Raw genomic sequence first — 23256 nt, forward strand, 5'->3', positions numbered from 1 at the left:
TATCCGATGGTGGCTGGGATCGCGTGCTGCACAAGCTCGTCGAACTGTTGAGTGCGAACAGCTGCGAAAAAATCTTTGTCACCAACACGCACACCATCCGAGATCGTTTTGCCATATATCTACGGCTAGCCATCTCGCCAGCGCAGAGCGATAGCATTGTGGAGCTGAGCTTGGAGGCCACTCGGGATCGAGTGGTGGCCGGCACGTTAGCCACCTCAACTTCAACTTGACATCGCTGCATTATCCGGATGTATCCGGAATTGCCGTGTGAGCCGACGTCGGAAGGAATCATTGTGCCAATGGCACCGACGACGTCGCTACGAGTCGGCGTGCTTAACGCTATGCTGGCGTACTCGATCTGGGGTGTATTTCCCATTTACTGGAAGCAGCTACAGCACGTCCCGGCCATTCAGCTCGCCATGCACCGGATAGTCTGGTCGCTCGCTGTGTTGCTCTTGTACGTCTTTGCGTCGCGCCAGTGGATGGCGCTGCAAGCCGCAGCGTTCACTTGGAGAAACCTGCTGATCTACACCGCATCGAGCGTATTTATCGCTGCCAACTGGCTCATCTTTGTGTGGGCTGTCAACGAAGGCTACGTGGTCGAGGCGAGCCTCGGCTACTTTATCAATCCGTTGTTGACTGTTGTCCTGGGCGTCGTATTTTTCAAGGAGCGTCTGCGCCCCGCCCAGCTCGTCGCGATCGCCATTGCGACGGGAGGTGTATTGGTGCTCGCTATCTCGTACGGCAAGTTCCCGTGGATCTCACTCACGTTGGCGTTTTCGTTTGCGAGCTACGGGTACGTCAAGAAGCGGGCACCTCTCACATCGATCCAAGGGTTGACAATGGAGACTGCCATTTTGTTTCTTCCTGCGCTTGTGTACTTGATTGCGATGGAGGCACGTGGTGACGGCGCGTTTCTGCACGTGGACGCCACGTCCGACGTCCTCATGGTGGGGGGCGGCATCGTGACCGTGATCCCGCTAGTCATGTTTTCGACGGCGGCCAAGGACATCCCGCTCACGACGCTCGGGCTGCTCCAGTACACAACACCGACCCTCCAGTTTCTGTGTGGCATTGTTTTGTACAAAGAAGAGTTTCCCACGGCCAAACTGGTTGGGTTTGTTGTGGTCTGGGTGGCACTCATCGTTTTCACAATCGACATGGTGCACCATCTGCGGCAGACTGGCAAGCCCGATGTCGTCGAGTCACCTGCATTGCAAGATATTGAGGCAGGCACAGCCTTCGAACGGATGGAGATTCGCACCCCACGTAGGAGTGAGCAAAGCAGAGGAGCGCCGTCCAAGCCTCCAACTCCTGATGGTCACCATAGCAAGTAGATCGGCAAATCAACCAGCATAACTCGTCAATGCTTTGAAACAAATGCCTCCGTTGCCATGGAAGCGCCATGATGCCCAACGAATGGGATGATCCACATAGATTTTTTACTCCTCCGTACGACAGTTGTCGGTATGCACGAGCATCAGCTAGAACCACATTCTGCTCTCTGCCGCGCCCCAAAAATGCCCTAGTCGCCCAAGTGAGCTCGACGTCATGGCAACGACGGGAAATCCGCTCAACATGTCAACCACCACAACTTTCTCGGGACTTCCACAACAATTCGAGTTGCAGTTTAGCTGATGACAGGACGGATGGACTCCAATGACAACTGGATGCTTGAATAGAACTCCCTACCGTCGTCAATACGTTGATTGCACATGTCAACATTACCAGAGGACACTTATTGCCCACAGGCATCTTGGTTTTCAAATCACGATTCCACTCGAATGAACAACTTTAGTTTGTCAGGTCGTCGGCCTGGTGGAAGTCAGCGTCGCCCGCCTCGAGCTTGGTGTCGCTGTCAATGCTGGTGTTGGAGTTTTTCGACACAAAATAAAAGCTTTCGGCGGTGAAGAAGACGAGCGACACCCAGACCAGGATGAACCCAACCATTTTGGCACCGGAAAAGTCTTCGTCGTACACGCAAATTCCAATCACAATGTTCATCGTGGGCCCGATGAATTGGAGAATCCCCAGCAGGGACAGGGGAATGCTTTGGACAGACGAGCAAAAGAGGAGCTGCGGTACAACCGTCATGGGCCCGCATCCGACCAAAAGCCACGTCAAGCCCACACTGGACCTACCGAATGAACCGTTGCCCTGGGCTTCGCACACAAGTAGGTAAACCAAGCACGGCACCGCCAAGATGGACATTTCAATTGTCACGCCTTGGACTGGGCTCAGCGGCGCCTCCTTCTGCACGAGGCCGTAGAACCCGAACGCAAACGCAATCGTGAACGCAATGTACGGAAACTTGCCATAGCCAAACGTGACGACGCCGACGCCGACGATGGCCAACGCCACGGACAACCATTGGCACAAGCGCAGCTTTTCGCGGAGAAAGACCACGCCCAGGAGCACACTGACGACGGGATTGATAAAATACCCCAAACTCATCTCGACGATAAACCCAGCATTCACGGCCCACACTGACACAAACAAGTTCGTCCCCATGAGCAGCCCGGACACGGTGTAGATAACAAGGAGCCGCCAGTGTCGAGCCGCTTCAAGGAGTGCGGCGAACTGCCCTGTGACGGCGATGACCACCAGGACGAGCGGGATCGACCATACGACACGGTGTGCGAGCAGCTGCATGGACGGCACGTCGGCCAGGAGTTTCCAGTACAGCGGGTAAAGGCCAAAGATGATGTAGGCGAGGACGCCGTCGACTAGACCTTTCTGCATGCGGCGTATTCAAGAATGGCTCGCCCAGTGGAGGCCTTCACAGCGGCCACCCTTCTCAGTGGGTGCTCGATGGCATGTCGCGCCTTGACCTTGACAAGCGAAACTGGGAATAACACGTCATGTCGTGTATATCCCAAAGGGATAAACGCCACTTCAGGGCGGGAGCGCAGTGATTGGCCCAATTCGGTGGTTTGTTGTTCTGGTTCATGCAATCACGGAGAAGCGGGAAGCCACGGTGGAATTGTGTCTGTCACCGTGAAGATCGGTGCTGGCGAGCGCACCGAGCGAAACACGGATGCACGATGGATTGACGTTACACCATGGCTGGTGGTGGCCATGGATTGCATTGCGCTGAGGCGTGAGCGATGCCGGTGTATCGACTCCCCATTGTGCCCACCGCACTCACATTACTAGGTCTTCGCGCGGCAATTTCCGTGGACCTTTGCTAGTCACGAGAGCGTCCTCCTTGCTAACGATTCTCATTTGTGGCGACTGCAACCATTGTGTTTTGTCGTAGATGGTATGGGCACCTTATTCTTTTGGCAATGTTACTTGAGGTTTCTTCTTTCGTGTGTGAGCACAGGGCCGTGCACATACATACGGCGATGACGTAGGGGATGCAACCATCTAACCTGCGCTAAATCTTTTCCACAAACGGTCGCTGCCTCAAGACCCACTGGAGCTACGAACGTACACTGTTGTGGTTCAGCAACATGGTTCTACCAAGGCCTTGCTGGCCGTAGAAGTGCCCCTCATGAGCAGCAGCACAAGGTGTATGGGGGAGCTGCAACGTCTCGTGGACGGCAAACCCCATCCAATTTCATACGATTGAATATTCCTTTAAAGTCAGCTTGGCATGGGTGTATGAGCAAGCCGCGATGAATTGCGCCGCGCATCGCCATCAAGGAACATAGGTCGGCTCCGTCAATCCACAAGCCCGCCTTCCTACGGCCTTGGGCTTTTTCTGCATGATTGCATCGGTTGTTTGCGGCGCGTGGTAACATTTGGTCTTTGTTCGGCCGGATCGCAGTGTTCACTGAATCAACGGACAACTGTAGGAGACCTGTCGACGACCTTCATCTTGATGTCTGAAATCCACACCGACTAGCTATCGCCGCTGAACTGCCAAGTCGTTGGCAACCAGAGCGGGCCGTTAGTGATTTTTGGACTTCCGCCTACACCATCGTCGTGGCGAACACTATCGGTGCAGTCCTGGTGACACACGGGCTACAAGGCCGATGGACGGGCAACACGCGCCGTATTTTCGTGTTTAGCCGGGTATAATGCGGGTCTGGATTGGCCGACCGCTGCTGCTTTGGTGCGCCCTCACATCCGCCCTCGTTGAAACATCCACCATGACTGCCCTCGTACGCGACGCGGACGGCTATGTCTTCTCTGTCGAGCCCGACGCTGGCGCTGCAATTTTGCGTGGTTGCTGGCCAGAAAAGTGGGGTCATCTAAGTGATCGCGGGCGTCGTGCTTGTGACCCCGGGCAAGTTGGCGGCGGCTGTCGCTCCTCTGGCCAGTACTTTGACGTGGGCCAGTTCATTTTGTCATACTACAGACCAACCCATTGCCATCGTTGCGTCCGTCGATCAAGAGGGAAGTGGTATGGCCACCGATGCGCACCAGTAGCGTGGTGTATTCAGGTAGCTGGGATCGAATGCTTGTCCTGCTCAGTATACGGGCCATGGCACTGGCTGTCGCTAAGATTGCAGTTCATGCCATCGCATTGGGAGGCACAGGCGAATTCGTGACACCCCCAACTCGCCATCCCCGCCAGAGCCGATGATTACGAATGGTGGTCTTGTTTCTGCACACCGACACACGACGGGGCAAGTGGGTGTGCTGGACGATCTTGCTTGCATCAAAACGGGCCTCGGACCTCATTCAGACCACGGAGTCGGAACACGCTCGAGGTTAAATTGTCGATTGTGCCTACCGTCCTCAAGCATGAATTTCGGCTGGACGAATTGAGATGGACCAGGACACCAAAGCTCTTGGACATCCTCGTCGTCTCGGGTCGTCTAAGCAGACTGACGTTGTCGCGGCGCCGGAAAGGCGATTGTCGGGCTGCGTCGCATCTATCCGTACGCCATCCCACAAAATTCAACGTAATACTGTTGGGTTGACTTCGACCACTCGTCAACAACGATGCTCCTCCGTTCGAATTTACTGCGCCGTGTACGCAGAACCGCCCTGCGTATTGAGGGATTGCGATGTTTGAACGAGTTGCTGGGTCCGGCGCTGGTGCTTTGACAATTCGCAACCGAGCTGAGGGAAACCATGCAAGGCCAAGCCTGGCTGCGAACGATGGCAGCCACAAAGAGTTCATGCCAAGACGAAAGCGAGAACTGGTGGTGTTCTGACATCGACCAGTACGAAATGGGTGGGCAAACGTACAAATCCATCGGCCTCATTAATACGCCCACACCTTGGAAAATGCCCTGGGCGCCGACTACGCCATGACGAAGGTTCGCGTCAACGACATAATGCGCTTTCCCCTCCAAACGTCGTTCAAAATAGTGTGCTGGACATGGGCCAGCGACTTGCGGCAGTCCGCGCAACTCGACCCTCATGGGCGGCTTGAGGTTGATCCGTCTCAGTTTGTTAAGCTTGCCTTCCGTCACGGGTCGGTCACCATCCTGGCGGTGCTGCCGGACAACGTTTTCAGCATCTCACTGCAAAGCGTTCGACGTGGTTCAGCGCATGGTAGGTCCCTTTGGGTTCATCGATATGAAAGTTGTCCCTAGCTCCCACGATGTCGTCGCCTCAGGTAAAGTCGTCGAGCGAGCCTTGGCCACTCACCCCGCGTTGACAGATGCACTTGAGCATTGCTGTCTATGGTGTCTACACAAGCACGGGCGACAGCTCGTTTGGGGGGTGCATCTTGCGCCAAGAATATGGCGGGATCAATTTTCACCAGTCGATGAAACAGCTCTCAGTGCGAGGAGGCTAGTGCGGTCAAATCAATGCGCTGACGTTTAAGTCAGTGATGTGGTGTGACTTGTACGACATAGCGATTGTCGCATCGAAGCAGTGCACCATTACAAACGGGCAACTTGATTGAGTGGGGAATCGGGGTGGGAAGTGTTGTGGGACAAGGTGCCCCCAGATCCGCGCCGCGACGCAACTCGTCGTTGTGAAGCCAAAGTCGACATTTAAGTGGTGTGTCGTAACAGTATGTACTTGTTTACTTGTGGCTGGCTCATGTATGGCTTTCCCATCGTTGTTGACACACTTGTCAGAGCTTGTCTCTTGTCGATCACCGTGTGCTGCGCATGCAAACGAACCCAGAAGCGACGCCTACAAAATGGACAGATGCAAATGCACGCTGTGTCCGCGTCTGCGGATCCTAGCGATTGGACCCTGAGGATGCGCAGTGAAGGAATGTCATGGCAGGTTGTTACATTACCTCACTGCGGCAGTTCCCCAAGTTGTCAATCCCTGTGCACGAATCGCCTCACGCCTTTGCTGTTGGTTGTGATGGATGCGAAGTACGAAAGATCGCGATGGAGGCGCTGGCTAGTCACCTTGTAAAAGAGCTGTCGCTGACGGAATTGAGTACGGTCAAGTGTGGGAAATCTATTGACTTTATCAATGCCACTGCACTCACTACCGCTCATTAATGTCTTGGGGTGAGCACGGCAGCTCGTTTTGTGCATTTTAGCTTGTTCTGCCTCCAGCATTGGTTTCGTTGGCGCGATGATGCTTGAAAAACTGAACCAGATGTGGAATCGTGGGGCCGAACGTGGGGTAGGACACCGTGCGATCGTTAATCCATCGAGGGAGCCGCGACCGAATTGCGATTGTGTTGTAGCGACGGTCAAGCAGAACAATGCTAGCAAAGTCGTTTCGATGGCGAATAGATCGCCCAATCGATTGATTCACGGCCTAGACCATATAGGCTTCAAACGTGGCAACACCAGTGTCATGCCGACGTATGTACCTTCATGCACAAATTCGTGTAAAAGTCATGCGCCGACAGCCCCGACACGCTCTGGGTCATGTATTCCATTTGCTGCGTCAGCTCGGGATCATGTGGATTTGGGTATGGCAATCCGACCATGACAACGCAACTAGACATTCATGCAATATGTATCACGCTCGAGGGAAGAATGGATCATCGCACCGAGCCAAGTCGTCGCTGAAGTTGATACCTTCCGACATTTTACCCCCCACCACGCTAAACAAAATCGCCCCTATTCAAGTGGTGTGCCAAACTTGTGGTGTTGCGATGTGCGTTGATAGGCCTACCAGAGGCTTGGCACTGAGCGGCGAACGATGTCAACACGGAATCGACTTCGGCTGTGCACTTTGGCTCCCGAAAAGCCACTTTTTTCGCTTCGATTGCAGCCAACACACCTCGTGGTGCCGTCATCAAACATCGTCGGTTCCTTTGATTCAACAAATAGCCGAAGTAGTTACCTGTGGATTGCCAATGCTGGACTACTTGATTTTCATACGAGTAGGATGGAAAAAACACGACCAGGCCACCCGGAACGACGCGAACGAGATTGAGCACGATGCGACCGACTTCGTCCATTACCTAGACCACGACATGACCTTTGTACAAGACCACCTGAATTCCACGTACTTCTGTGCGATTGCGCTTGGAAAATGTAAAGTCCAACTCCGTGTTGGTTGGCCCCACCGCCAGAGCAACTAGAACATGAAATGAGCTTCTCTAGCCACGTTGTAGTGATGGAAAAGGTACCGCTCGTCAAATTTGTTGGTGGAATGATATGACCGCATGAAAACATGTCGACGCGCTGGGAATCGACGCCCAGGAGCAGCGAGTGCAATACTTGCGACACCTACCAAACCGACATCTTCGCTCATCAATCGTGGAAATGCGCCTGAATATGCGTACAGGTTGCATGGTCCCTCCGGCCAAGATAACGGACTTGGCTTCGGCGATAATATCTGAAAAATGAAGCGCCGGGTTGAGCAGCATAAACTTGAGGCAATGCTCTTTTCCACCCTCCTCCTTTTCCTGTAACAAAGTTGAGTCCCAATTGATCAGGCGTCAAAGACCTGCTGCGTGACCAGAATACGGCCGTTGGCAGTAGCCGTTGTCAGGGCCATGAAAAAAGCTCCGATCGTTCGTAGCGGAGACACATGGGTCACCACCCCCTCGCTACCATCTTCGCTGGCGACAAACCCGAGCAACTACCGAGCGAAAACTTGTTCATGTCGAATTCTCGAACAATTCGAATTACCTTTTGGGCCAGTTTGCTTCGTTCCAAGTATTGTTGGATCTTGAACAAGTTGATGTTATCCACCTTCGCCTGGACAGTACAGGAATGAGCCACGAGTTGAGTTTATCCCGAAAAGCCACCGTACTTCAAAGAGGAAGTCGGTGATTGTGAATATTGCGTTTAACGCCGACTTCGACGTGAGAAATTTGTGGCAATTTTGCAGTACTGCCAAGAGTTGCTTGATGTAGTACACATTGCGTCCTTGCAGTCGTTTTTCGTATCTGCATGCAAGTCGTCGTTAGATAACACTACGTCTGTACCCTGCACACTGCTCAAGTACGTTCAGGAGGACTGCATCTGTACGCACCTTTGAAAATAACTCCATACTTGGCGGCGAGTCTTGATGAGCTAGAATACAGATCGTCATTGCAGGTGGACAGTGTATTTCGGAAGGCCGTCGTACGTGCTGACCCGACACAGTTACGCTATACGTGTTATTGACTGCATCCGCAATGTTGTGGGCCTCGTCAAAGATCACGATGCTGCCTTTGATATTGATACCCATCGATTCCCGAGTCGACTTGCTAAGGAGCATTGAGTAAGGCATTGCAATGACCTAGCAGTCATTTTGTGCGTCAACCCAGCACATCATATACACAACAAAGCCACGCACTTGCGCCAGCGGGATTGCCGAACGTGTGCCGTAGTACGAGCAACTCGACATTTGTTCTCCGAGGTCGTGTAACTCTTCAATGTCCTGAACTTGGGCCTACACCGACGCATTTCCAGAGGATGGCATTCGTCAATGGAAAATGGTAACAACACGACGGCGTTGCCGTACAAGAGCGTGATTTCGAAAGTACACTTGAGTGTTTCGTTTGTTGTATGGACAGCCGGGCGTTTTCGACTTGGTGGATTGAATCATATCGAGACACTTATCACTCATGGCCGTATCTGACGAGAGCTTTCGCACGTCGGGGTGGATGCACAACGACTTTCTGCTCATGTGGCTGATGTTAAGAGGTTTTGACACAGTGGGGATATCTACCTCGCTCCTAATGTGAGGGTGCGAATTGTTTTACCGAATTCTGTTTTCTTGATTTCGTGCATGAATTGACTCAACTGGGAATGCGTGCGACTGCAGTAAAAGATCTGCGTGCACGGCAAGGAAGGAGGGGATTCTGAACACACAAAGGACCTTTGAATGTGCAAGACACCAGTACCTGTACAACGTTGTAGTCGACGGGCTCCGAAGGGAATCGATTCAACGAACAGTCATCGTCGTCGCTGTCGTTTGCATCCTTTGGCGACTCGTTGCCGCTCTCGTAAGCTGGGACGATGTGCATTTCGTCGCCTGTGGGCTCGTCCTTTTTGTGTTTTGTATGGACAAGACCTGGATGAGGTCTTCCTCCGTGCATGAGTCGTGTGTCGCGAATGCGACTGTGGGTAGGATTTGCTCGGATCTCTGCCAACTTGGTGCAAATATCTTTCAGAGCCCGTTGCGACGTGGATTCGGCGGGGACTTGGAAATTGCGCATCCAAGATGGTTCGTTTGATGGAGCCACCGAGGTCTCGTCGTTATTTTCCTTCTTCTCTGGCAGGAGGACACCATTCGCATCAGTGTTGTCGCGAAGCCATGTCAAGACTCCGCAGATTATGCTCAGTGACTTTCCCTATGTTAAATATGAGCACGGATGCCGTAGTTTGATCACCAACCGTTCCCGTGGGCGACTCGAAGATCCCGATCTTGGACTGCGAGATAGTGTTGTAGATCTGCTTCATAAAGTCTTCCTGTATTGAATAAGGAGGAAACGGAAAGCTATATGGACATCTTGAATCTCCATCGCTGTCGCCGCCCGCGCAGTCGTGACGGACTTTCTGCCGCTTCATGTCCGACATGTTGGTCCAGGAAATGACATTGGCAATCCTTATCCGGTGAGAACCTCCGTATCCGGAATTTTCGGGGTTTGGATGAACTCGGTGTCATCAAAGCAGAATCTCCAAGATTGCTGATGTCGAGTCCATCAGCTCACATGATGCCAGCATTTCCCATAATCACCCTTAGCGAGAGACTATGGACCGCGCGATGTTCCGAAAGAATGGGTCGGCAGGATTGGCAACAAAAGATGAACCAGAATTTTTAGAGTTGAACTTGCCACGACATCGTCGACACCATATCTGTGTCGAACCAAGAAATGCTGGACTAATCCCGCAAGCCGAGGTGTGTGGCCCACTTTTGAGCGAACACCATAGCAACCATGCCAGCACCATTGCGCAAACCACCGGCAATTGTACCAGGCCACACACCGCGATATACGCCTCGCCACCCACCCAAGTAGTTGATGCGTTCCTTGAGTGAGTTTCCCCTACACGAGCCCAGAATTTGTCGCATCATCGCAACCACATCGAACCTGCTTACCCGATGCCGGTTTGGGCCAAATTCTTGATCGTTTCAAGCGGCCAGCAACACAAATACGACACACCACACGCACCAGACATGACCAAGAAGTTTCCAGGAAGTGTCTTCGTGAGGTCGGTCTTTAGGCGGGCGATATCGAGGAGTGCGAATATCGGGATCAGCAGTGCAGCCGTCCGAAGCATCTGCCACTGCACTCCCTGGTAGACATGACCAAGGACCCACGACTGCTTCATTTGGCCCATGACTTTGGCGTATTCAATGGGACTCTCAATGACTCCACGACACGACGCGGCAAATACGGTGGACGCCACGACCATCGGCCGCACGGGAAACGCTGGCGCGATTTCGTTCTTGAGAAAGTGGTCATCGGGAAATTCCTTCTCGATAAACGTGAACGAGAACTCGTACCCACTGTACATTACGCCACGGTACACCATCGAGCCCCACAGCGGCGGCACGCACCCCCGGAAGAAGCCTCGAATACCTTCGGTTCGCCACAACGACTTTGCAACGTCGAACGCGCTCGCGTTGCGCATGGCCAAGTCCATTTGCAAGCGCGACTTGATCGTGTCCAAGGGATGGCCAACTACCGTGTGCACACCGCCGTAGACACTTCCGGTGAACAGCGCAAGCGCAGCTTCACGTGTTGCGGACGTTCGGACCTCCGAGTGGGACATTAGTGGAATGTGATCCGATCCGCCATGGAAGATCTTGCCTCGATGTAGGATGAATTGAATATTTTTTACGATTCTGCAAACATCAATATTGCATTTTCATGTCACACCTTCCAGCATACAACCACGAATTTCGTCGCGCTGCACAGCCGCTAGAAACTACTTTGGTCGCAGGAAATGCATGCCAATGTTTGGGCTAGGGTCGATGGCGGCCATAACGTTGGACTCACTCCCCACAGCAACCATTGCTTTCATGCCAGCATCGTGTTGAGCATCCAACGCCGACATGCAGAACAAGGTCACAGCTGCTCTTCTCGCTACCTCACCCACCCGACCGATCCGGTCTACCGACGATTCGTCTGTCTTTGTGGTTCCACTTGCCTTGTGAATGGCTCGTGTTGGATCGTTTTTCTGTCCTCAACGTGCTGAACCTTCATCACGAGTTGGCCTCGACACCAATACATGGCCATTTTGGCTCAATATCACACTATCTTCAGTACGAAAGTCAGGACAGCAAGGATGCCGCCGTCACCTTTTTCGCTGGCCCACAGTCGGTTCTGAATCTCTTCAGACCCCGACCGCGAACTCGAGCGTCAAGTCGGAGACAAAAGGGACTTGTCTCCGTCTTGGAGCTATGTCGACCATCGTCAAGCGAATGTCGAACACTTCAGCGTTCGTGTCGAGCTTCCTTGAAGCCTTCGCCGAACTTCAAATGTCAGTAAAAGCACGCATAAATTGGATAAAATATGGTGTACTTCATCTATCAACTTCCAACATTTCACTAATATTGTGTGAACTTCTTTTAATTTCGTCAGATCTCAATGCGGAGGAAGAGGAGTCATGCCTCAGATATAAATTTGCAACAGGATTCATTCCGACGTAAGGATATTGTCAGTTTACATAATTTAGCTGGTAGCTACTACTGTAAGGTGGTAAAAACCCAATCATTTTGACAATTCATGTTTAAGGTTTTAATAATTAAAACCCAATTCCTGGGTATAAAAATTATGGTTTTATTCACGAGCATGTGTCAGTGCTTACAGAGGGCCAATTTGTGCTGGTGTGGGCTAACGTCGTCGGTCGCTTTCGGTGTCAATGACGGTAGCCTCCGCCTCCACAACGATGTCGGACATGATCACAAGTGCAATGGAAACTGCCAATTGTCCACCTCTCAACAAGGAGCGCTATAAAAACCCGATTTTTCGAATAAAACCCGATTTCGTTCGACCTCAAACAATCGGGTTTTATATTAAGACCTGGAAAAACCCGATTGAAAAAAACCAGGGTCTGCCACCCTTGGTACCTAGTTTTGCCAAGGGGTGACCGGGTGATAAACTTGTCGTTTGTATTGAGAATAATCCGATAAAATATGGATTTTATCCGGAAACTTGGTTATTTGTCAATTTAAAAGCCTTGCACGGGACAACGATCAAGCCGCTCTAACACCGCCCGACCACAACCAACAGAAAATGGTGTCTACACTAGTCAACCCTAAACCAAAAACGCAAGTTTCATAGACAATGCCGCAAACGAATTGGGCGAAGACGTTGTCGTTTATCATGAATGGTGGAAAATACATGGTATGGCCCACATACTCGTTAAAGACTGCAGACTTGTGTACATGAAAGTCTTGAATTTCTCTGGTGTCCATTCGTGAGTTCTTCAGTCGCTACGCTCATGTCATCGATGCGTACAATTTTGGTTATGAATGTGAGTTTACAAAATAAGCTCAAAGAGTTCAAGTGCCACCGACGAATTCCGAACTACAGTCTGATGCAAAACGTTAAGTCACCACAGATTTCAAGCGTCACTCAATGAAATAAAGGTTATATTTCAATATGTTGCTATCTACGACATCGCCAAGGTCACCACAACGTCCGTGACTCAAAACTTCACCAAAAACTCGCGATCAAGGCCAAGAGTAATATTTCTGATCCAGAGAGTGTGCAAAATGATAAGAACAAAGTCACTTCGCCTCAAAACATATCAACAAAGATACAATTTCATCAAAAACCAACTACTAGTTGTTAATAGGCTTCCCTCCTGACTTCAACACAGCAATGCAGCGGGTTTTCATGCTGCGAATAAGCTTTCCCAGGTATTCCGGATCCAAGGCATTCCAGTGCATCAGTATCGCATTTTTCAGCGCCTCTGTTGAGGAATACTGTTTACCATTACCTTAGACACGTTGGCAAAGGTACTCCCACACGTTCTCAATTGGATTGAGATCAGGGGAAAGCGCAGGCCACTCCATCATGATGATCCCATTCTCGTTCGGCAGTCTCCTTCGACGAGTGAATGGTCGCATTGTCATGCTGAAAGACGAACGAATCCATAAAGCAGGCATGGGCTGAGGGCAGCATATAATCCAAAATTGTTGTAATGTATGCTGACGAGTCTTGGCGACCTTCTAAGAAGGCCAACTCGGTTTTGCCGTCGGCCCAAATCGCGCCCCACACCATGACGGATCCACCACCATTTTGGCGGCTAAGAACCACCTTTTTATCGCGCCCGATGAAATGCCAATACGACTTGAGTCCATCAGGGCCATCAAGATACCATTTATTCTCATCGGAGAAGATTACACGACTCCAAGCGTCCCATCCCATGTCAATGTTTCGCTCGGCCCATAAAACACGGTTTTCCATGTGTTTTGCCTTGAGTTGAGGCATCTTGTTCATCTTGATGTACTCAAAACGGGTGGATGAGTTTATGACTCGCGAGATTGTCGTACGGTCGACGTCAAGGTCGAGGTCACTCTTGAGTTGTGCGCAATTTCGCGGCGATTTGGTCACAGCAGCGAAAAGGTTCCGTAGATCACGGTCACATAGCTTCGAAGGAAGGCCACCAGAGAAGCGTTTGCCAAAGGCAAGTGGGTCGTGCAAGTAGTTGTAAACGACAGTTCGGCTTCGATTGATAAACTTAGCTGTCTTGGCTACGCTAAGGCCGAATTCAATGCACACATCAAACTTCCCGCACTCAAACTCCGTCAGTTGTGCTCCCAGTCTCATGAGACCACAGAGATGTCTTCTGTGGCCTCAGAATGCAAAGTGATGTGCCATCATTGGCAGGGCCACGTGTACTTCGTTTGAATTCGTGTTGGGCGGGAAGATATCTAACATGTTTTTAACGTTTTGCACTCGTATTAAAACAGACTTTTATCAATATCTCCTGCAGTTTATATCTAAATTATGTTATTTTGGTCTCGCTGTGCTTTGCTATTCATGGTGAATCGAACACTACCATTAGAATTGGACGTACTTCAATATTCAATGAGATAGCTCAAATATACTTGGTGTCTTAACCTTTTGCATCAGACTGTATTGTCAGAAGACAAAGTCACGTTGCTAGCTGAAATGAGAGCAACAATTCAAATTGAGGAATATGATAGGAATCGTACCATGGAATAAACACATTCATTTCCAGCATGCAAGGTACCATACCGCGGGGACCGGGCCAAAAAGGAACCGTGAAACCGTTGGACTTAACAACCCGTGCCCTGCCATGCTCTCTTTCCATTCTCGGCGTGTAGTCTCCGTAGAGAGGCACTGATTTTGGCAGAGGCAGACTATAGCACCCGCCATAGCCTCAGGTGCCCGCTGCCATGGAACCCAGAATTTTTTGGCAACTTGAGGAAATTGAAATTGACAGTGTAGACATTCTAAAATATTTTCTATGATATTTCTAATTTCGTTACACCTCCCAGTTTGGCCAGGTGGAAGGTTATACATAACGTGCATCATAACCCTGTCGAAGCAAACGATTGCAATTCCAGTTGACACAGCTGTCCAGTACTTGCAGATAGGTTTGTCATAATAATAAGGGCGCTGCATCGTACGACAATTCAGTTTCCGGTCGCGGAAGTGCAGTGATGTCTCGATTTTTGCACGATGGGTAATTCATCAAGTATAAAAGCTATATAATTTTTAAATTATCCGACAAATATCAAATTTACAAGTTCTAGCTTGGCGTAGCGCATTTTGCTTGAGTATTGGCCCGGTTATGCGTATATTGTTTGTGTTTGCAGCGTCCACCCACTTGGCCAGTTGTTCGTCGAGCTCGGAATGTTTTGGTGGTTTTAAGTTTGATCGGCGATGCATGGCCTTACGACCAACTGTACTGAAGTGGACCAAGCATCAAAATTGTTTATTGGCCCACGTGGTTAATTTGGGATATGTCATGGACCCTTGTGGCTGGCAATTGTAGAAGATACGCAGTGTATCTTTTTGTTGCAAGGTCAATCAGTTCCCACCTGATGGCATTGCGGCTGTTTGGGCACCAAATTTGAATTTCAATTACCTGGACCTCTAAACATTTACAATGCTGTCTGGCATTAGTTTAGAGAGGTTATTCATTTCCGACGCGTGCAAAAATCGAGGCATCAGTCATTGTGCTCGCAAGACGGTGGTAGCGCCTTTTTGCATAGTTTCTTTGCCTACGACACCTTGCCTTGATTCGATGAGCAATCTCCAGTCACTCGCTCGTACGTAGATGCAGATGTAACGTACATATCTACCCTCTCTGGGACATCAAACAAGGTTTGCGGCGCTGCTCGCATGTGCAGCACAAGACCCGCACATGACGAGGCCGGAAGTATCCCCGAACGATTCTAATAGGTGTAACAAACTCAGAACAAAGGTGACCAAGAGGCATGCCATGATGTAGCGGCAACTTACATCTACTACAGTAGTATTAATAATGTGTTTGGCACACTAACGTTAAATATCAATGGATTCGGTTCCAGCTTCTCAAATGTGTTTATTAGACATGTGGAAAAGGGGGCGATGCCAGCGATGTGAACTTGCCTGGAATGACACCCGTGACATGTTTGGGATTGCTGCGTCGATACAGGAACGACGGAAAACCTTCCTCCGTGGTGCTTGATCGTCAGGAAGACTAATACTGTGGACTTCCAAAATCATCCTCTTACATTATTCAATTTTCTCCAATGGATGACAATACAATACAGAATCATGCATAGGCCAAAATTGCTTAATCCAAGCACATGATATGATACAACTTGATCTGGCTGTTGTCAATGTCAAACAGTAACCCAACACATTGTTACTGATACTAGATATACTTTTATCCATCCATGGGAAAGGATTTCCGTCGTTCTCTGTATTAAATTAAATGTTTTTATCGTATTATATGATCATGATCAAAAGAGTTGCAGAAGTTGACTAAGTAAGATTGCCTTCTGGCTGATTGTTTAGTGCACGCTGTCTTGTGACCCCAGTTTAACCATTACAGTGGCATTCAAATACTCGCAAGGCATTGATCATCTCGCCAGAGCGATATTGTTTCGTATTATCGCACCAAGAACAAGTTTCCATCAATCAATGAGTTGAATTTATATTCTGCATTCCAATGATCTGATACATGCGGTCAGATTATTGCACATGGACGATTATTCGTACTCACATCAGGAAATATTTTTGGCGAGTTTTTTAAACGACAGTGGGGGAGCGTCAATTTCGCGCAAAATGCTTTAGAAAGACTGTTAGGCGTGTTCGAACAAAATGCACTAAGACCCCTTGTGATAGCAAGTAACATTGGTTGGCCAGCAGCGTAAACGCTGCGATGCAGTTTTTCTCCAATTTTTTATGACGCTGAAGTAAAAAACTGAATAAAAATTGATGATTCATCAAGGCAAAATACATACATATGTTATGATTGTATGAGACTATAGTATTAGTCGCAGCATTCTTTGGACGTGGAGCCATCTGAAGTGCAATCTGATCGACCATCAAGTGGCTCCGCGAAATATCCGTGGTGTTCGTAGCCGAGGAGAGGCTGGCTGACCATCATATAGCGAATGAATGCCGATGGGGAGAAATGCCTTGTGAGGTAATCAGTCACTCGTTTTGGAAGGCTCTGTTCCAGTGATGTTTGGTGTACTATAAGTACAGTGCTCCCTCAAGGTTTGCTCCCTCCCTACTCAAAATCAATTACCTGTGTAAAGTGATTGATATAATGTTTGTGGGGCATGTTTGAAATTACCGTTTTGAAAATTTGAACGTCAGGCGGAATCGATGCAGGACATTTGAAAAAATGCATAGCAAACGACCGAAGAGCAGGCGCTTGACAATTCATGACAAGAACTCTATTAGAGCCTTCTTTAAGGCTAACACGCCCATCAAAACATTGCTGTCCAAACGTGGGTGAAAAAACACCTTGGCCATGCGGTGCACATCATCACGATCCGTCGTATCCTCAAGGATCAACGCGCGCTCAATGACTACAAGGTTAAAGAGGGGTCAGCTAGCAGTCGCTACAACTTCCAACGTCCAAGATACCCTGACCTTGATCGCGAGGTCTCGAAACTGCTGGAACCATACCGGCATTGTTTCCCGCGGCCACTCAATTCAGCGATTGCTCAACTGATAACTGTCAAAGTCAATTATCGTGTTTCCTTTGTTCTTTTGTTTTCCTTTTACAATGTATTTTTTGGTGAGGGTGCAAACGTTGAGGGAGCTCTGTACTAACTACTGTAGTTGTGAATACACTGGTACTGATTTCCCCCCGCTGACCGAACGGGGCAAATTTAATAATTTTTTATAAATTTATGGCATTGAATATCAGAGGGATTTTCAAACTTTTGAACGCATTTCCTTACGAGTACAGCAATTTAAACGAGGCATGCCAAGAAAAATGAGGTTGCGAATGACTCTTGTGGAGAAGTATGAGTTATATGCGAAGCATTTAAGCGAGCCAAATGCATCCTACTCTGCTCTGGCCTTGTGGGCAGCTCGTTTTGTGGCCGATAAAATCGAATGAACTTCGAATAAACTGTTGATTTTCATATTTTTATCAGTACCTGCAGAATACGATTTACTGTGTAAGATGCATTATTTGCTTCGATTCAATGGGGGAAGGGAGATCAATCAATAGACAAATTCTGCAAACGTGAAAATCCTTGTGAAGTTTTCTAGAAAAGTCCTCGTCGAAAGTTCCCAATGAAAAGTGTTCTGCTACAAGAAAATTCACTTTTCAACTTTCGCAATCGCCATATGGACACCTCAATGGCAATGATGGCAGTGCTTGGCCTCGCTCTAGGCCACGAGTCCACTGAACAGAGTGCCTTTGGCACTCCAAAGTATCGCTTTGACCTTAACGCCCAATCGGACAAACAGTGCGAATTCAACTTTCGATTTAAACGCGACGAAATCAAAGTAATAGTCGACAATGTCTTGCAAGAGCTGCTCACGCTCGTTGTACTCTTCTTCTGTCCCCGAAGCTCTCAAAGAGCTGATGGTGTTGCGCTTGAACGCATCAAGCAGATCGTCGAATCGCTTGCGGCAAGAGACGCTTGTCAGACCATCTCCGTACGTCATGCACATGTTTGCAGCAACTTCGTCCCATCGCGATTTCACCGCTCCATAAGGAGCGTCGTACGGCTGAATGTGTATTACCTCCTTTAAGAGATCAACATCTGAAGCTGACTTGAACCGGAATGCTGCCTTGCGCTTGGCGCTCTCGTTCATGGGATGCAATCGGATGGAAGAGGCCACAAGGAAGAAGTTTTCACTGTGAGCTGTCCGGACAGTGAAATTCTCGAATCACTTTATACGGATGCGTCGGATAAGTGGCCTCACAGTGAATTCTCACAAGGAATTCTACTTAGCAGAATTCGTCTAATACTAAATTTGTTTAGTACGACAAGTCATCTTAGACGTATGCTGAGATATCTATGAAATGATAGATATTTTGAACGTCATTGTTGGTTTTGGGTTACGGACATGGCGTAGGGTTTTGATTGGTGTGACCATCCAATCCTTCTTCTGCAGTATCATGGGGGCCAACGAAATTGCGTCAAGGCGCCAGATGAGGTCGAAGATCTTGTACGATCTCGAGACCTTTCTCGGTTTCGGTCGCGCTCGTCTTGTCGCGGACGTCTATTACGAAAGCTATGTCGCGAGTGATTGTCCTTGCGCGTGTTCTTCGCCTTGGCATGGCCTTTTCTTCTTCCGCCCCGCACCGTAGGTGGAGTAGAAACACTGTACTTCCTCGTGGAGCATGATGGGTTTTCTGATTGCAGCCCAATCGAACTCGGTCGTATGCCACGCTAAATCCAATTCCAGCTCACATACGTCGCGGACAACTTCAGGGCTCATGTGATCAATTTGTAGGATGAATATGTTCGTTCGCATGTCTGGACAGTCAAAGTGGGCCTTCATCATACGGACATCTATGCGCTTGTCGCACTTGGCGATAAACTTGACCACCCGGTTCGTGACGCCGTCATCCTTCATTTCCATGTGGATCCCGTAGAACAGGTTAGTAATGTCTACTTCGATACCGTTCTTGGGCATTTCCACGATGTTACGCAGCTCTGCTTCGGGCGCGTTGTCATCGAGTCCCTTTGGCCCACCAGCCAACTCATGCATGGCCATGAACTGCTTGAGCATATGCTTGTCTTCGAAAGACTCCTTCCAGGTCTGCATATTTTGGTGTCGAGACCTGGGCGTTTGCAGATAGCTTGCAGGTACTCGTCGTAGGTTTCACGGTTCAGCAGCTGCAGCAAAATACAATAAATGCAGTGGCGAACGCGTAAAACACGGTAAGCGATCAGAGATGCTGCAACTCCATCTTCTGATGCCTTATGGCCGTAGTGCTAGACATCAGGACCATAATATCGCCCTCCTCCTCGTGGAGAGGACTTCCGCGATGGATTGCGACGTATGCGAGGAGAGTCAAGGGGGAGCACCGCAGGTGAAGCAGGAGCAAGCGCAGGGTCGACAGGTTGAAGGCTGATGGGGGCGCAACGAGGGAAGGTACAGCACGAGCAGCAGGCTGCACAACCACGTCGGAGGGAAGGACTGGAGGCGGGGGATCACCGTCGGGAGTAGGAGCACCGGAGTACGCGGATAAGTCGCGAAGCGCTGCGGCCACGTGGGGGCTGTAGGGTTATCGTAGAGGTAACGTTGCAATAGAACCGGCACATCCTCCATCAGTTGGGCATGAGCTCCCAGGAGGCCTCGGCGGCGTCCAATCCCAACCAATACACCAAAACGTCGAGTGAGATGGCCTTTGCGGACACCACCACAGGAACGGACCATGTGACCGCCATCATTGTGGCGGGCAAAGTTGAGGAGATCCTCAGTAACATTGAGGTCAGCGTCGCGATAGAAACGAAGGCGGCTCGCATGATACGTGGAGCGACCATGTGGATCAAAGAGATCTTCCACGATAAGAATTAAATCAGACAGCATATCGACAATGCGTTTAGACCCGCGCCATTGCGCAGAGAGTTTGGGCGGATGAGACGCGATAATAGACCAGGACGTACTCACCCAGGGCGAAATTCGCCGCTTTAGCGGCGCGCGACCAGCTAGACCTGGCGACGCGTCGTGCCTTACCACTCGACTGAGCTATTGCGCGATACATGGAGTCGAGGGAGGCAGCTAACTCAGCAATATGGCCACGTGTGGATTACGTGTGGATGAGATAACTCGTCCAAGGACATGGTGAGCGGTGGAGCACGGGGCGTGTCAAAAACAAAACTCGAAGGGGAGCCATCAGGCAATGCCGTGAACACCGTGACTGGAGCCACACCATCAAGACGTGGGGACGGCAGTTCAGAGGAACACCGGACACCTCGGCAGGAAACTGAAAAGCACCCGCAGAGGACGAAGGCAGGAAAAGAGACACCGCAGCCATTATAGATGTAGCAAACGCCGACACCGCGGAGGCAGGCAAAGGCAGTTTCCATTCCGTCATATGCTCGCAAGCGCGGACCAAATGGGCGTCCAAAGGGTAGCCCAAGGCCACTATAGCACGGCGAGACACGGTCAGGCGAGGGGTGTCAAGCGCATCGTCCACAACTCACGCGGAAATGTTTCGAAGAAGCAGAGGGCCCGCCGAAGTAGATAGTGTAACCGACCCTAATATAACATGGCCTAGTATGACGTAGCACAGGCCACCAACAGCGCGAAAGGCTGTCATCAGGCTAAAATTGACAACCAAGGAATCCGCACCCGAATCCAATAAAACAAAACCATCAGGGACTAGATTTTCAATCACCGCCGGCACAGAGCTGCCAGAGACCCGGTCCGTAGTTGTCGCCTTGAGCATAGTCGCGCTCACCTTGGAACGGTGAGGACAATCCTTTGGCCAGTGGCCACCAAGACCACAAGAACGGCATGAGCGAGGGTTTGAATGGCGCGGTGACCGACGGCGGAGGTATCATGACCAGCGCCACGGCCACCAGCCACCGCTAAAAGCTAACCACCACCTCGATCCCGGTCCAAAGAGACCAGAATCGAGCGTGACCGTTGCGCACCACGCTCACCATGATCACCTGACCCTGGCGCGAACGATACAGAACGGACGGGCTGGAAACCATCCCGTGGGGACGTGATTGGGGGCGCGAAGTGACAAAAGTCTGCATCCGGGAGTTCGAATGCTCGCGTTCCCAGCATGTGGGGCTTCATAGCCACACGCAAGTAAGCAATAAAACCCGACATATCAGAGAGTACCTTTTGTTGTCAAAATGACCCATCTCCTCCAGAACTGTCGCCTTAAACCCAGGCGGCGCTATGGCAATCGTAAGATGTCCCACCACACGCTTAGGTTCGGATTCAATCATGTACGTCATAGACAGCTTTTCGAGCATGGCATCATGTGAGACAAGTTGGAAATGCAGCTGTTCGCGTCTGTAGTGTAGCATTTAGCCGCAATTCTTTCATGTGGCGGTCAATCTTGGCAAAGTCAATTAGACCAAGGTCATCGCCTTAAAAAAATATGCAACCCATTCGTCTTCCGTGATAAACTCAGCGGGCTTGCACAAGTCGTACTTCGCGATCTTTTTTCGCCTAGCGTCAGTGATACATGCACCAACAGGCATAACATAGAATTGGAATCCCAACAAGCGCAGGGACGCGTACTGGAACCAATATTCTTGGTATGCTTGCATGAATTGTTTTTCTCCAACAGTCGAACCGTCAAAGCGGGGTGGGGCATGCCTTGTATTTGTGGTTGCCCGTGCGTTGCGTAGTCAGGCGCCGGGCCGTTTGTTGTTGCTGATTGGTCAGCGTTTTTGGCCGATTGAGAGCTGTCGGCAGCGACACTTGGTGCTAGTGAGGCGCGCCTTTTCCGATCGGAAAATGGACGTTGCAGAAATATTTCGGGGGGCCAATGGCATCGACATCATCGAGAGCCTTGGTGTGGGTCCAATATTCATGCGGCTGAATGCTTGGACCAGAGACGCATCGGACTGGCAGTGAACCGAGGCTGCTTGGTTAGAGTCAGCGGTCGGTGTCGCTTCAGTGCGATCATTCGCGTCGACGGCAGCGGCAATTGCTACCCGCTCGGGGACCAGACCGGCACGGGGGGCTTCCGTTGCTGACTAGGAGATGACGAGAGCAATAGGGGTACTCATTGTTGCTTTTGATGAGTCCTTTTTGACCTTTCTTCCTTAGGAAGAAGACTAGTTCCTCCTTTGTGGGGGACTTGTTCACACGAAAGGAAATGGACAACTGAAATAGATCGCTGAGAGAATAAACTAGCCTGAATTAAGCTGAACGTTGGAATGAGCGCACAATGGCACCATACAAACTCATATAAAACCAAGGCACAACACGGGTGATCATGAGTGCAATGCAGCAAAATTCAATGAATGCAGCGGCGAACGCGTGAAACACGGTAAACGACCAGAGATGCTGCAACTCCATCTTCTGATGCCTTATGGCCGTGGTGCTAGACCTCAGGACCAGAACACCTCTGACCTCTTGGAATATCCTGTCTAGGCCATTCCTCTTTCGAGAATGTTGTACGCTTACTCCATTGCACCAAAGAATTCTTTGTCTCGTCTTTTGGACGCTCAGTTCACAGAACAATGAAACACCTTGATGGGGGAGCAGAGGACTCCTGGGCAAAACTTGTGGCTTTTATATTGGGAGCTCTCAGAAGCATTTGCAAGACTGGCTGGGGACGTTAATCCTGGCTATACTAACACCGAATATAAACTCCCTTCCACAAACATCCAATCAGATCCTGGGACTAGTCATTCCCCTAAGATCTTCATGCTAACATGTCCTTATTGCTTACGACCTCTTGCGATGCAATGTGTAAGATGCATAAGATGCTCCGTTTCAAAGTGGGGGAGATGAGTAAGTACGTCCTCTGTCCCAAGTAGGCTGCACGACTCGGTAAAGCACCGTGCCCCTTCTCGAATTAAATCAGATGTACTGAATTACCGCGTATTTCAGTCGCAACG

The 23256-nt window shown here is 50.1% G+C and overlaps 6 protein-coding genes across 7 annotated transcripts; 1 reads left to right on the top strand and 5 right to left on the bottom strand.

The window, feature by feature from the left end:
- Window positions 1-263: 263 nt before the first annotated feature.
- Window positions 264-1563, top strand: H310_05289 (protein RarD). The gene has a single exon (XM_008869965.1). The coding sequence runs from the start codon at window positions 300-302 to the stop codon at window positions 1335-1337; it is 1038 nt and encodes a 345-aa protein (XP_008868187.1). The 5' UTR covers window positions 264-299; the 3' UTR covers window positions 1338-1563.
- Window positions 1403-2831, bottom strand: H310_05290 (protein RarD). Its single transcript, XM_008869966.1, has one exon. It carries the CDS (start codon window positions 2740-2742, stop codon window positions 1795-1797), a length of 948 nt encoding a protein of 315 aa, XP_008868188.1. The 5' UTR covers window positions 2743-2831; the 3' UTR covers window positions 1403-1794.
- Window positions 2832-6307: 3476 nt separating this feature from the next.
- Window positions 6308-9897, bottom strand: H310_05291. Of its 2 annotated transcripts, XM_008869967.1 has the most exons (18): window positions 9660-9897; window positions 9167-9616; window positions 8992-9095; window positions 8785-8941; window positions 8617-8712; window positions 8407-8559; window positions 8311-8351; window positions 8089-8224; window positions 7965-8033; window positions 7780-7914; window positions 7616-7738; window positions 7460-7559; window positions 7340-7407; window positions 7171-7291; window positions 7000-7107; window positions 6875-6944; window positions 6692-6821; window positions 6308-6636 (listed from the first exon to the last, which is right to left on the bottom strand). In XM_008869967.1, the coding sequence occupies exons 1-18, from the start codon at window positions 9840-9842 to the stop codon at window positions 6409-6411; spliced, it is 2472 nt and encodes an 823-aa protein (XP_008868189.1). In that variant the 5' UTR covers window positions 9843-9897; the 3' UTR covers window positions 6308-6408. The 2 variants fall into 2 exon arrangements, with proteins under 2 accessions (XP_008868189.1, XP_008868190.1); XM_008869968.1 differs by having other exon boundaries at window positions 8992-9616.
- Window positions 9898-10056: 159 nt separating this feature from the next.
- On the bottom strand, window positions 10057-11088 carry H310_05292 (hypothetical protein). Its single transcript, XM_008869969.1, has 2 exons — window positions 10363-11088; window positions 10057-10309 (listed from the first exon to the last, which is right to left on the bottom strand). The coding sequence occupies exons 1-2, from the start codon at window positions 11037-11039 to the stop codon at window positions 10147-10149; spliced, it is 840 nt and encodes a 279-aa protein (XP_008868191.1). The 5' UTR covers window positions 11040-11088; the 3' UTR covers window positions 10057-10146.
- Window positions 11089-18091: 7003 nt separating this feature from the next.
- Window positions 18092-18523, bottom strand: H310_05293 (hypothetical protein; the record flags this gene model as incomplete). Its single annotated transcript, XM_008869970.1, has 1 exon — window positions 18092-18523. One exon carries the CDS (start codon window positions 18521-18523, stop codon window positions 18092-18094), a length of 432 nt encoding a protein of 143 aa, XP_008868192.1.
- A 423-nt stretch (window positions 18524-18946) lies between these two features.
- Window positions 18947-19483, bottom strand: H310_05294 (hypothetical protein; the record flags this gene model as incomplete). Its single annotated transcript, XM_008869971.1, has 1 exon — window positions 18947-19483. The coding sequence occupies one exon, from the start codon at window positions 19481-19483 to the stop codon at window positions 18947-18949; it is 537 nt and encodes a 178-aa protein (XP_008868193.1).
- Window positions 19484-23256: the final 3773 nt, after the last annotated feature.

The sequence above is a fragment of the Aphanomyces invadans genome, assembly GCF_000520115.1.
Source record: "Aphanomyces invadans strain NJM9701 unplaced genomic scaffold supercont1.9, whole genome shotgun sequence".
NCBI lineage: Eukaryota > Oomycota > Saprolegniomycetes > Saprolegniales > Verrucalvaceae > Aphanomyces > Aphanomyces invadans.